The sequence below is a fragment of the Stegodyphus dumicola genome, chromosome X2, assembly GCF_044657685.1.
Source record: "Stegodyphus dumicola isolate Sdum_Otavi_A_Nest chromosome X2, ASM4465768v1".
NCBI lineage: Eukaryota > Metazoa > Arthropoda > Arachnida > Araneae > Eresidae > Stegodyphus > Stegodyphus dumicola.
In genome coordinates this window covers 48,381,891-48,396,779 of record NC_140781.1, presented here as the reverse complement: position 1 = coordinate 48,396,779, position 14,889 = coordinate 48,381,891, and the positions used below count along the sequence as shown (strand labels likewise).

Sequence of the window (14,889 nt, the reverse complement as noted above, 5' to 3'; positions counted from 1 at the left end):
TAGGTTCCGGAAATCACAACCTTGAGTACAAAATATCGAAGAAAAAATACTTACCGAATAATAATGAGTCATAACAGAAATACCAAATTATTGACATCATGATAATTTTTTCCCCTCTAATCTGCATGGAGGTAAAAAAGCAGATGATTCACTCAACTCTTCTTTCAAGTTTACGATTCACGTTATATTTTCTCAGCTTTTGTGTTTCACGAGATTATTTAGGGCTGCCTTTTTTTGATCCAAATATTTTGAGGATAAATTAAGAACATTTTAATTTCAGCCCTTTTTAATACAATGTCAGATAAGAAACACACTCATGATTTTACTGCTTGAAACGTTGAAAAACGTAAACACGTTGCATTGACGGTAATACAAAAAGTGCAAATTCTGCAAAAGATGGAGGCAGGTGCTACTTCTTAGTTTATAGCAGAATTGTATGGAATTGTGACACAATTGTGTATGATATACGAAAAAATAAAGAAAAGCTGTTGAAATTTTACAGCAACAGTGATTCATTCTAACACAGGAATCCAAAACCGGAAATTTTTGTATGAGGCGAAATCAGCAAACCTCATTCCTGTACTTTACCCATACATATAATAAATTATTACAATAATGTATATAATAATTTAATTAAATGTATCTAATAGGCCTTATTTATTTTGCACTTTTAGTTTGAATATTATGCTTTATCTTTTCTGTTCTAAAATCCACACAACCTTTGGTCCCAAGCTTTGCGGATTTCTGGACTTCCACTGTATTTGCATTTAGGAATTAGTAACTGAACTTTCAGATATTGATAATAAAGTTAATTCGTTTTAAAAATATTTTCGTTCTGTGTAGCATAGAAAGCATATTTTTATCATTTAGAAAAATTCTCCTGATTTCTTTAAAAAATCTGATTTTTGAATGTCGTAGGTTGGCAAGTATACATCAGGTGTAATCCTTCATATTGGGTACATGGCATATCAGGTACAATCTTTCCCTCTTAGCTGCTGGGGAATAAAATTTATATTTGGCCTCAGAATTAGGTATAAGAAGCACTTCATTTGATCCTTTATATTACTAGGAAATTTCCCCTCCAAAATGTTCCTTTCTAAGTTCTTGTAAATTTATTTTTGAATTAGGATAATTTCAGTAACATGTTTATTCAAATTAACAGGTGTCCTTTGTTTCTGTAATATAGCCTTTGGTATTAGAACTGTCATGAATTCATTTCTTTCTTCAGTTTGCAGAAAATTGTTTTGGAACATACAATTTTTGATTTTTGATGGCATATTGGTAATATATGGTTCTAATATGGTAAATATTTTTTTAAGAATAATTTCAGAATTGTTATGTAAAGCTGTAGCTTTAATCTTACTGGAAAAGAGTGCAATTAACATTTTCTGTATTTAAATGTCTAGTTAAAATTTTGTACAGGGGCTTTCACAAGTGATAAAATATTTCTTAAATTAAACAAAAAATGACTTATAATAAGGAATTTATACCGAATATTTCTAGAATTACGTATGCACATTTTAAAACAGAATTACATTTAAAATAGCATTAGGAAATGAATAAACAAGTTAAAAAAATTAAAATATTAATACTAAGCTGACACCAAAGTGATATAATTATGGTATATGATACATGAAATTTTTACCATACATACAACTTCACTTAATTGGAAATAATATGTTTTTGCATTTTTTTTCCAGGTCATGTCAACTATGGTATGTAAGATATAGATGTGTCATACAATTTTAAGTCTTGACAAAATTTAAATCCGTTGTGATATTTAAATTTTATTTAATCGTGTTCTAATTCATTAGATGTTCTTGTACTTTCTATCAAATTAGTTTACATAGTGCATTTCTCAAATTTAACCTAACATTCCCAGACTGCCATACCATGTCTACCATATTTCACTGTTAAGACTGTATTCTTTGCTTTCAGTTCATATACTTTTCCTCAGGCTCTTAGTCTTCTTAGAGTCAAGAATGCTAAATTTGCTTTTGTTAATGGTTTTTAAAAAATACTTATTCCTTAGAAAAGTATTTACTCCAGAAAGCAATCTTTTGCCATCATGGATTTTGCAGATAACAAGTATCTTCATTTCTTTACTTGCATAAAACTTCCATTTTGCTATTGTAACTGATCATATGAATTTTTTAATAGTTTTGAGTATATGCAGTTTTTTTTTTAATTGTTTAATGTGGGAGGTTCACAAGTAGTAGAATAATTAATTCCATCAGTGTAAAATAACACATTTACATGTTTTATGTATACATCAATTAAAAAAAAGTATACTTTTTACTCATTTCCTGGAGGGGGCATTTGCCGCCCAATGAGGCTGTTCCTTGACTTTTTCAACACAAAATGATCATTGCACATTAAAAAAATTTAAAAGTTCATCCACATCATCTCTTACTCTTAATAGATGTTTTTTGAATACCTAATAAAAAATTTATATAATAAGTAGTAGATTTATAGTAATTGCTTATGCATTTATCTTTTTAAAATGTAAAATTGTCAGTCTGTAGAAAGCCCCCTCTGGTAATTAGCTGTATTGAGAAAGACATTTTGAATATTCTAATTATTAGTTCCAGAAATCTGGTAAAACAGTTTATGTGAGATTAAGTTATGAAAGAATGAAATGTCTTATTTTGTGCCTTCCTAGTAAAATGCTGTGTGGGGGTTATGTATATGTGTGGTCCAGCAAAATGCATCAACTACACAGTAACTGATATAGCATGGAAACTATGCTCTCAACTTGCATCATGGAAAACCAAATGTTTTGTAGGAATTACAACAAGCCAGAAGATTGTATCACTTATACAGTAGCTCATACAATATTGTTGTTTTGCTCTTGCATCATGGAGGAGTAGCAAAGTGTTACTTGTATTTTGTTGTTGATGGGCTTGTATGGAATATTTGTTACACATTTCAGACTTGGGGACTTTGTACTTTCATTTGTTTGGAGAAAATGGAGAATCAGAAGTTTGCATATGATTCTGAGGGGTGAGTGTTGCAAAGTTGGTAATAACTACTCTAAAAAGGTTCTTTAACCTTTTGACTACTATGGGCACATATATGCATCCAGCAGAAACCATCAGTGGGACCTATGGGCACATATATGAGTCCGGAGCGAGCCGCCAATGTAAACTCTGGGTGCAAATGCATGCTCATTGAAGACTTTGCCTGTTTACTACCGTGTTGTGTATGTTCGGAAATTATTTCTGTCATATAAGTCCAACATTCAACAGAAACCTTATACCTCATTTGTTGCTTAGCAACGAGGGAAAAGTATTTGGTCGGGCATTCTATGGCAACACGCTGCTTTTGTGAAACGCTTCAGCTTAGAGCTGTTGACAGTCAAAGGGTTAATACGTTAATCCACAGGCTTGTGGAAAATTAGACCAAGTGTGTTGTGAAGTATCGTGACTGCATGGAAAAATAAGCAATGAAGCTATTGTAAATTTCCTGTATGTAAATCAATTTTCAACGTGATTTCTGGCAGTGCCTTAGAAAAAAAAATTGTAAAGATTTTCATTTTATTGATTGTTTAGCAAATATTTTCTAAATGTCCTAACATGTTTGTCCTGTTTTCTTATACCTAACAATGCTTTTATTGCTATTTCCTAAATGGAAATAAGATAAATTTTGTCATCTTTTTGCCATATTAATACTGTTTAAACAAAAACATAAATGTCCATTTTTTTAACAACAGTGAATTTTTGTATCATTTCTTATAATTTAATTTCATTAGAAATGAAAGTGCCGCATTTCTCGTGCATACCACTGTATGTGTTTTCTGAATACTTTAACTAATACTTCCATCTTTTATTAGGACGTGGTGTCAGATTGTATTATATAGGTGGTGAGGTGTTCGCAGAATGTTTGAGTGATAGTAGCATATTTGTTCAAAGTCCCAATTGTAACCAAAGATATGGATGGCATCCAGCCACTGTTTGCAAGATTCCACCAGGTAATATTTGAGAGTCCTTTTAATTTTTTTATGTAATCTGTAAAGACATGCTAAGCTAACTTGCATTTATAAATGCATTAAAATGCTTTCTTTTGTGTCATGATTTTTATTCATTTATATGTACAGTTATATTTTTGAACCCAAGTACACATATCAAGTACCCAATACCCAAGTACAAAATCTACTTTTAGCATATGGAAAGAACTTTTTGTTAAATATTTCGTCAACATTTCTTGGCGCATTTAACTAAAATCTGTAATCATTGCTAAGCATGATGTCAATGTGAAAGGTTACCATACTCTTTGCTACTAAATTACTAATGAAAAAAAAATTGTTTGGGCATTGCTGCAGGAGTCATTACTCAAGTTGTCATGTGTTGGTGAACATGTGGTTTTGAAAGCAAAATGTAAATGATTTGCCAGGTTGGCTTCAGGGGTAGAAAATATTAGGAGGCATAAAATCAATGATGTAGTTTGAAGTATAACTACTGAATGACTAAGAATGTTTCAGTTTGATACTTGTGTCAAGCAGCTACGCAACCAAATTATTCATCACACAAATTTATGCTATTAAGTTATTGTTTCTTCAAGTGCTGAAGTGAAATAAAGAATCAGAACTATCTGCGGGGAAAAACTCATGTGCATGTGTAAAACATACAAAAAAAGTTGATTATTTTGAGGCAAAAATTTAGATCATTCTGGTTATTGGACGCCTGGATCTCGGACTTTGCACTGTACATAAATGAAGAGCTATGCGTGATACAGTACATAAATATTTTCGTGCTATCCAGATATGCTATCGTGCTATCCATATCAAAAGCAATTTTTCACAATGCTGTAGCATCTCTCATCTTGAACAATCGATTTGACTCTCTTAGCAGTGCTAGCTGATTTAATGACGTCTTTGTTTTTCACAGCCATACTGACTATCATACCTGCCATATTGTATGTAATAGCTAAGTCCCAGATACAAGTGCCATCTTCATATTTTTTCAGCAAGCTCTTTTTTTCACTTCCATAATGATTATAATAATTTTCTTCATTGCTTGACTCTTCTCCATAACTTTCCTAAAACTCAGACTTATAGCATTATATGTTTACTAAATCATAACAACAGGTGTACTGACACTCATAGAAAGTCATAGCATTCTTTCAAAATAGGTAAAGAAGTGTGCTGTGTGCATTCATGACTTGCTGAACTTGAATCATATTCCAGATAAATGTATATGAAATAAAAATTTTCAAGTCCAAACAGTATTATTTCAAAGTTGACATATACCAAAGTACCACTGCAGTAGACATCCATATTGACTATAGATTCAAAGAATAGTGTCACTCCATCTCGCTAAAGCAGCTCTATCCTAGTGCAGCCATTCTGTGAGTTTAGAATGAAGTTCTTCCAAAATCTAGAATAGAAGGTAAGACATCCGTGTTGCTCGTGGGTTCAAAAGATATGGGGCTAAACATGTATGTGGTAACTGTATCCCACAACCCACTGATCTTGGTCATTCAGTGAATGCCCATGAGGGTTTTTAATTCCTCTAGGAGGGGACCCAGCTTGACCTCATTTTGCTACCATCATCTCATGATGCTTTCTGTTAGTAAGGTTAGGATGCTCATTGTCCAGGAGGGAATTGGTGACCTTGCAGTGTCCATTTGAAATGTGCAATCAAATATATCTCCAGTGCAGAAATGCACCTGCATATGTGCTGCCAATGTGTGTCTTTTTTTTTTTTTTTTTTTTTTTTTTTTTTTTTTTTTTTTTAGTGAATGCTAGCTGCTCAATGTGACTGTTATACAGGTCTTCATTGTAGCATTTTTAGTGTGATGCGAGAGGACCTGCCCGGTTGTTGGCATTTTAGACCATGTTACTGAGACTTGTGTAATGGTGTGGTTTATTGTTGCATTGGGCTGTGGCTACAATGTATGGGCTTACCTAAGACCCTTTGTAGCATTCTGAAGCATGATATCATTTATCTTCTCCATGTGTGTGCTGTTGTATGTATGTCTATTGTCATCAGTGTGGCAAATCTGCCATTAGCATACTCTGCTGCTATTGTGTCTGGCACCATCAATTAATAAGGTTGGGAAATGTGACACTATGGGTGCCTCATTGCCTTTTAGGATGCTAAATTATCTTGGAGGTCAAACTTGAAGTTTGTGGCATAAAAACAAGTATATTGTCTACGAAGAAAACTACATCTGTACATTTGCTGTTAGTATTTGTGTTTGTTTCTTGGTGCAAGTGCTAATTTGTCACTGAGGCTGAGATGACTACACTTACTATATGAAAGACATGGATGTGTTTTTGCATTCATTGTTTCACATGTCTCAACATGGCTGAAAGGTGAAGAAGTTACATCTGTGGACCTCGACATGAGCAGCAATGAACATCAACTTTCATTGATGCCATCTTTCAGCAATCATCTTCATTAAAAAACTAAAGAAGTTTTCTTTGACAACAAGGGATGTTATTTATCAAATGCAGTAGCACTGTAAGACCAAATAAGGTTGCATGACTCATGCAGTAAGCAGCTATACCCGAGGGCAGCCAATCATTGTATGCAGAAATTACCATTCTAATCTTTGCTAACTTCATACATTGAATTAGAATGGTGGTATGATTATAATGTCAAAGCTTTTCAACTCTTGTCTACTAATTCCTGTACTTGCATGATATTCAGCCATTTATGTGATAAACTTCAAAAAACTATTTTTTGCTTCATTACTATGTGATATTAAGTAAAGATATCCAAAGAACATGCTCTGTATGTAATCTTTGTTGCATTTCTAGTAAATCCAGTCATATGAAACTTTTTTTCTTCTTCTTCTTCAGCCAGCACCCATCTTTGGGTGGTGAATCATTTGATACTGTGCCATCTAGCATAGCTGTGCCCATTCTTCTATTGTGTCTTCTTGGGTTTCTTCTTCCAGAACTTTGCAGGTGCAGAGAGATGATCCCAGTTCCCATCTGGATATCCTTCTCAGTATATGCAATTTGCTTGCCAGTCTTAAATGACGCTTTTCTTTAGGTACTGGATGGTATCTAAGCTTCTCCTTAGATCTGTAGTTCCTGGGAAGAGCTGTTTCCTGTATGTACTGCCTGTGTGGTAGCTCACTCTGCTCTTAAATATGGCATGTTTATGGAACGCGGTTGCTCTTCCATTAAAGCAGGCATAACTATTTCAGTAAAAAGAACATTTTCCAATACATAGGAAGGAAGAGCTAATGTGGCGTAATAGCAGCAGACATAGCAAAATGGAGTGAGGAGGGAATATCTATGTATGATAAAAGCAAAATTTAGGTTTGGGGAGGGGGAATTGGTAGATTATTTTTCCAGTTGGCCAAGCATTGGTTGGTGATTGGTGTCTTTGTACACTTAAATCAAATTATATGGGAAATTAATCTATTGATTATTAAAATTGTTTGTATTAATGTTATAGAGTGTCAGTGCTTTTGGATTTCAGTTGCTATGTTTTTCCTTAAATGTAAAATTAAAAACAATTTAATTTTTAAACTGTATGCTCAAATTACAAGCACTATTGTACTTGCTGCACAGTTCCTTCAAGCTGAACCAGTGAATATGTATTATACAAAATTGCTACCCCCTCAAAAAAAAAAAAAAACTTAAACGCTCTTAGTTATGCCAAACACTGTCTGAAGTACACTCTGGCTGCATTGCTGTAGTATTAATTTTGAGCAAGACTCATTTTTGGGTTTTAGGAAAGCTCAGATTGAGAGAACTTTCATACATGCACTAGATTAGAATAGAACTTTATTTCACCTGTTTATGAAAAGAATTTGAGAAAAGGGATACAATTTTTTAGAGTTTATTATGTGTTGAAAAAGAAATTATGAAATAAATGCAAAAGATTTTATCTGCTGTTTAAATGATTTCATTTAAAAATAATAATAAATCTGATGTGCCATGAAATTCAGGAGGGTAGATATTTAAAAAAAAATTGGTAATAAATATTAATAAGGGTTATTAATATGGAAATTATTTTACATTTGTATATGTTAAAACTTTACACATGGTGTTTTTAAAATATCTGGCAGAAATGTAGGTAGAAAAGACTGAAATAGATTTTATAATCAATGGCCTGTTGAAGTGATAGGGAGTGCTGTTAAGATAAGTGAAAGCGTTCCTCTGGTATAAATTATCATTTGCTCTGTAAATTTCAAGCAGTATGCATCACTGCATGGGCGCAGAGCTTGTTGACACTCATTTTATCCTGGTGCTGCAGACAGAAATGCAGAAGCTATTCAAAAGTTGTATAGAAAATTATTCCTGAGCAGACAGTTACTTAATTTCTAAGCATTCCAGTTCATTAACCAGGATTTATGCAAGAGGGGATTGCTCCATGTGGGTAGAGGAAAATATCACAGAACTTACACAGTAGGGAAGTGCATTCAGGTATAATTAACATCCACATTTCTCACCTTTATGTACATGATAATTCATATAGTACAAGACTACATGTCTACCGAGAAAGAGTACATAGTGCAAGATTGCTTGTCTACCATTAATGGCATGGTGTCAATCATTAACCGACTGTGGTAAGTTGGCATATGAGCTAGGAGCTGTTTATTTTTTAGAAAAGGTTAGAGAATGGGTTTTTTTATCAGGTTAGGGAATGCTAAATGCAGATGATGCTTTGCTATCATAATTTTCACCAAACAATTCTTTTGCTTTATTGAACCACCACTTTGCCATGTATATGAGCAGTCTATCATTGGTAATTCAGAATCACAGCTGCTTTAAATCTTCATGCTTATAATTTTATGTTTAACCCTTTGAAGTGCACTATACTTTAAAGTCTGAATTTTAACAAAAAACAAACAAAAAATGTATGCAGTCAGTCTATCTAGGCCTAAAGGAGTATACAGGTAAAATTTTGTATAAATTGCACTTACTGTTTTAATTCTGTGGGTGTTCCATGAGGTGGAACACTGCGCCGCCAGAGATTTTAAAAGTGCGACTAAGCGAGCACATTGCAGTGAAGCACGGAAATGAGTAGAAGCTTTTTTATAGTAATGAAAAAACACTGTATTATGGCTGTATACATGGTTTTCTGGATATACACAACGTTCTTGAATAAATATGGAGGAATGAGATAAATATATGTATATACACAAGTCCTATATACAAAGATATTTACAAATTTTTTGATTTCTTAGCTTTGTGAAATTGTTCAAAGCATGTCGCACCTTTTTGATAGAAGCACAAACCAACTTTGCGGGTTTTGAACACAAAACTTGTTTTGTGCGGCTTCTTGTTCCGTGCAACAATTATGTTTAGAATTCCAAGTAAAAACATGAGGCTGTGTAGAAAGTCCTGGGTAAGATGGATTATCAACCTTCTCATCAAATAAATGAGTTTCATCTGACATATCACAATAGAATTACAGAAGTGGTTCAGGAGCATATATTTCAGTATCGCTGCTATCTTCATGCTCTGATTCAGAATAAGAGGGTAATTCATGAAGCACTTTTAGCGCTTTGGAAAGACTTAGACCTCTCCACGCCATTTACAGAAAATTAATCATAAAAATTAACTACAATTAAAACTAGCAGTAAAGAAAAATAAGCTTTAAGATATACAAACACAAAAAAAATCTACACAAATTATTGATAATAAACGTGAATGAGACTAAAAAGCGACAGCAAAAAATTCGTGCAGCTCTAAGTAAAGATGACTCGAGCTACTGATAAAAATCCCGCCTGAAAATTACTCACAAAAATTTGAAGATGACCAGATTAAGGCTTTCATAGCACAAACCACACCTCACCCCTCAAGACTGCTTTGTTTGAATTCATTCGCCCAAAACAACGGAAATAGAAAACATATACAACAGATGTTGTGATGCATAATAGCACGAGATCACTAAAGGCGCAGTGTTCCCGCTAATGGAACACCTCGTTTTATTCAATGATTCTGTGCATGCTTTTTGTATGAAAAATGTAAAAAAATATATAACAAATAATATAGAGTAAAGCCATCAAAATTATACAGAAATTGGTTTTGAAACAAATTTTTTTGTATCTCCAAAAAATATAGAAAATTACTAGAAAATAAGTGGATTTTAATAACACATCATAAATGAAAATTCTGGGTCTCCTTGTGATATGCTGCCATAGATTATTTAAAAAGAGAAGTTCGAAGTATATTATAAAGGCATTTTTATCCTTTTATGGTTGAATTTAACGGTTTTAGAAGTTATTCAAGTTGGGTGTTCCATGTAGTGGAACACTGAGCAACAAAGGGTTAAAAAGTGTTTTTAATCTGAGTTAAAATAACATGCCAAATAATGAATATTGGAAATGCTAAGGCAACAAGAATCCTCATAATATTCATAAATTTTTGAACCTCCTATAAGTGTTTTTAATCTGTAAACTCACCAACTCCCTAACAGTTGCTTATTTAGCTTTTTAAGTTGTTGAAGTATACGTGAAACTAGTTTTTTCTGAAAAAAATGTCTGGAAAAGATAGGACAATCCATTGCGAGGAATGAAAAGTGGTCCATAAATTTCAAGAGTCAGTTTAAAAGTAGGCATCTCATGAAAAACTGTATTCCTATTTAGCAACCTCATATGAGAACAATTACTATAATTGGTGTATCAGTGAGAACGGTTATGTGCATAAAGCAAGAGGCTAATATTTTGTTATTACAGAAAATGAAATAGACCGAAACCAGAATTAAGATTTTAAGCATGAATGATTTTGATTTGTGTACTGTGTTCATCAAAAGATCAATGAACTTTATGCAGATAACAAAATTCCTTCTTTATTCGTATTGTTGCCTGTTACAAAAGAAAAGAATTGATTTCCCTTGGAAAAAAAGAGATGTTACTCATAAAAACTATTGCACAAAATAGGATTTAGATGGAAGGACAGTCAAAGCAAACAAATGGTGGCTGGAAAAAGAGAAGACGTGCAGTGGCAATACAGATTTTTGCAAGCTAAAAAAATTGAAAGAATAATCAAGTACACTGCTGGCCGCCCAAATTGCAACACCAAGAAAGACAAGAGATATCACAACAAAATGTATTTAGTAGATAACATGTTGACCACGTATCAAATGATTAAATTTATAGACTTCCGTGAAGTGTGGTTCCTTCCAGAATCAGTAGCCAGAGTAGCCGCCATTGTTGGAGATCACCGCTGCCACACGCCTCGGCATTGATTCAAAGAGAGTTTGGATGTGTTCTTGAGGTACAGCAGACCAAGCAACTTTCGCATGTTGCCAAAGTTGATCTGGTGTAGCAGCTTGGGATGTAATCTGGGTCAGTCGTTCAACAACCATGGACCACATGTTTTTTATCGGCGAAAGATCCGGAGAGCGAGCCTGCCAGGGAAGCAATTCAATCTGGTGATTGACGACGAACCCTTGGGCATTCCATACCACGTGTGGTCGCGCATTATCCTGTTGAAATATGGCTATGGGCAAGCCCTGAAGGTAGGGAAGGACAACTGGCTCCAACACCTCGAAGATGTAGCACTGGCTGTTTAAAGTACCGGCAGTACTAGAGGAGTGCAAGAGTGATGTCCAATACCACCTCATACCATAATACCCGGTACAGGACCAGTGTGGCAGTGCATAAAGCAGCTGTTCAGCATCCTCTCTCCACGGTGTCTCCTGACTCGAATCCTACCATCATGATGATGTAGACAGAAGTGTGACTCGTCAGTAAAGACAATTTCATTCCATTCTGTCGTCCACATCCTTCTTTCATTGCGCCATTGGTGGCGGTTGGTTTCATCCAACACGACTACCGATTTCCCTGAAAGATAATCCACACTCTCGGTAGGCCACTATCCTTCCTATGTCGAACTCGGATACTTGATCAAACGATGATCGCTGTTTACTATGAGGCATAATTGGTCTTTTTTTTTTTTTTTTTAAACCACAAGAAAAACACAATTGTTGAACTTGAAATCGTCGAAAACTCCAAGCCTTAAATAGCGCTTTGAAGTGACGCCACAGGCGTGCAGGATGTGCGTCTGTGCTGAAATTCTAATCTTTTGCATATCTCGCCTTTGCTAATGCATGTTATAAATTTCGTGTTATTTGCATGCTTCCTTCAGAGTGTTACATTTATGGTAGCCAGCAGTGTAATTATTTATTTGGATGAAACCTAGATAGGAGCTTTCGTGAAAAAAGGTGCTAGAAATAGATTGGTAGCTGTGCAAATTGTAACCAGAATGGATTTATAGAAGGAGCAAATTTGGTATGCCAGTCTGATCCACCACATGATTACAATGAGATGAATTTTGATAATTTTTCGAATTGGTTGCATCTTGCCATGCCAACGTTCTAAATCCAAAGCAAAGTCTGCCACTAAAAAATGACTGAGTAGTTGGAGGTGAAACGTATTCCCTCATCACCTTTCGAATGAGGAAAAGGAGCTTTCTGAATTGATGGGAATGCGCTGCCCCCCCTCAAAGAAAAATACTGCATTGATGAACTTTTGAAGGAAAAGGGCCATGGTGTAGTTCAAAAACCCAATCATTTTGATCTCATTGCCATAGAACTGGTTTGGGCTGTCACAAAAAGGTAGGTATGAGAGAGGAACTGAACAGCAATTGTGGTGAACTGAACAGCAATGAAAACTAAATGCTGAGCACTTGATTATATTTCCAAAGAACAGTGTGTAAAATATAATGAACACGTTATCACAATTGAATACAAATGTTAGGAATGTGACAATTTTGTTAAAGAAACTATTGAACAAATAAGTTTTATGGCACTAGGTCATCAGGCATTGAGGTGTAATCAACTGAAGCTGAAGAATCTTATTTTTATGTTTGGAAGAGTGCTTCTTGGGTGTGAAATGTAGCTGTTAAAATGCTGCTTTACATGGGTTATTAATTTTTTTTTTTAAATATTTAAACTCTTAAACTTGTTGCAATTGATTTTTTGTAAATATTAAAATTTTCATGATCAATTAAATTTATTACTATTTATAGCTTTATCATCAATTTCTAATTATAATTCCTAACCAAAAACAGACTAACAGTGCCAAATCAGGAAGCCATTATGGCTATCTTACCATGGGAACATTACCTTTCACTGTATTTTGCCATGTCACTAAATGGCCTCACATATTGCATCTTTCTACAAGATATCTTGCTGAAACTTCTTTCGTGTGTTCTTCTAGCTCTTTATACACTAATGAGGTCCTACCGGGAAATGCCAGCATACTTTAACAACAACATTAGAAACATAGAGGTAAGAATAAAAGAAGATGCCATCCTCACACTAACCTTTATACAGTGCTCTGGTAGCCAAAGGGGAGGTATTTTGTTTGCATCTAGAACATGTTAGTACTTTGACAGCAATTTTGTTGTACTTCCACACAAATTTAAAGACTAGGACATTTCTGCACAAAAGAAACATTCATTGTTGGATGGCAAGGATAAATAAAAGGGCTAGGCCATTTCTTTGTTCGACTCCTCGCCAACGCGAGCCTCATGGAGGGGGTTAACTGGAAGTAATCTGTCATGTCTGTGTTGCACCTGCTCTGATTTCGCGTGTTTAAAACTGTAGTTTCATTCAATTGCGAGACGATTTTCAGGAGGTCGCATATCCCAAATTAATTTTAATCATACATATTTGTTTTCTCATAATGCAAATATTTAATAATTTCTGTATATATATATATATATATAGTTTTAGCCAGTTTTCCTTTTAAATTCTATATTTAAAGTATCCTTTATGTAATATGGCTTTTTGCGCTGTAGCAACGTGCCCTAACACTTATAGAAATACGAAAGGAAGAGATATTGTATTTCATGCTTTCCCAAAGGATAATTTGCTTTTGTCGAAAGAATGGATACATAAATGTCGAAGACAGGATTCTATTAATGTGAAAAACGCAAGAATTTGCGGCGAACATTTTCTGTGCAGTGATTATGAAGACTGTGCCGAAAGTAAATTTATCGTGTGGAGTAAATGAAATAACACCAAGAAATCGTTGACATTTGAAAAGAAAAATAATGCAGAGTGCTTTTGAAAGACTACACGAATTAAGCCCAAGGAAAATTTGTTTTGAGGCTGAGAATGAAATTGAAGCTGACAATAATAAATAAAATGTGAATGATTTTGAAATAAAACTCACAAGTGACTATGCCCTAAGTGACAACATCCCTGAATGACCTAAGGTAAGAATGTATTGATAATTTGAAGAACAAAATAATATCCTTAGAAAATTGTAATAAAATATTAAAAAAAAGAGAAAAGAAAAATTTTAGAATGTTTGCTGAGCGACAAATAAAGTGGACGGCATCTGGAAAGAAATTGTATCGGAAATGCAGAAATTATAATCCCAAACAGCGAAATTTAGGAAAAAGCACAGATTGGAGAATTTGGAAAAACGTCTAAAGCATATTTTTACGAGGATGCAGATTAACGCATTGCTAGAAAAGAAGGAAAAATTAGGTGGACTAGTGAAGATATTTCCCGTTGCTTTGTCATGCGAGTTCTGTAGAATACGTTTCTTAAATAGAAATGCATATTTATTTTTCCCAAAGAAAAGCAACCCAAAAGGCAAAAACGTAGATTGCTTCGAATGTGGTAGCCAATAAATAGTATTTCAAAAACTTGTAGTTGCATTGTAACTGTACAAGTAAGCATGTATAATATGTTTAGATTTCAAATATTTCTAGATGACATTTGAGAAGTTAATAGTGTAAAGCATATTTCAAATGAGAACTAATTTAGTTAAGTTATTATTAAAGTTATTTTTATTGTATCCTGTGTTATTATTGATTCGATTTTGTGCTAGCGTAGCATTCTAGATAAAATATAATAGTATAACATTAAAGTAATTGGCATAAGAAAACCTGCCTCCTTAATCCCCACTTTTGAAAAATTAAATAATTTTTTTTAGGTACTGTGAGTAAAGTTGTTTTGTCTA

At 33.9% G+C, this 14,889-nt stretch overlaps 1 protein-coding gene across 7 annotated transcripts in view; it reads left to right on the top strand.

The window, feature by feature from the left end:
• Smox (Smad on X protein) overlaps positions 1-14,889 on the top strand; it is a 192,402-nt gene that overhangs the window by 162,048 nt on the left and 15,465 nt on the right. For 6 of the 7 annotated variants that reach the window (XM_035369412.2, XM_035369404.2, XM_035369386.2 and 3 more), the window contains exon 7: positions 3,833-3,970. In XM_035369412.2, the coding sequence (XP_035225303.1) occupies positions 3,833-3,970 (138 nt within the window). Of the gene's footprint in view, positions 1-3,832; positions 3,971-6,805; positions 6,964-14,889 lie in introns of those variants that run through there. The other variant, XM_085809446.1, reaches the window with a different exon arrangement.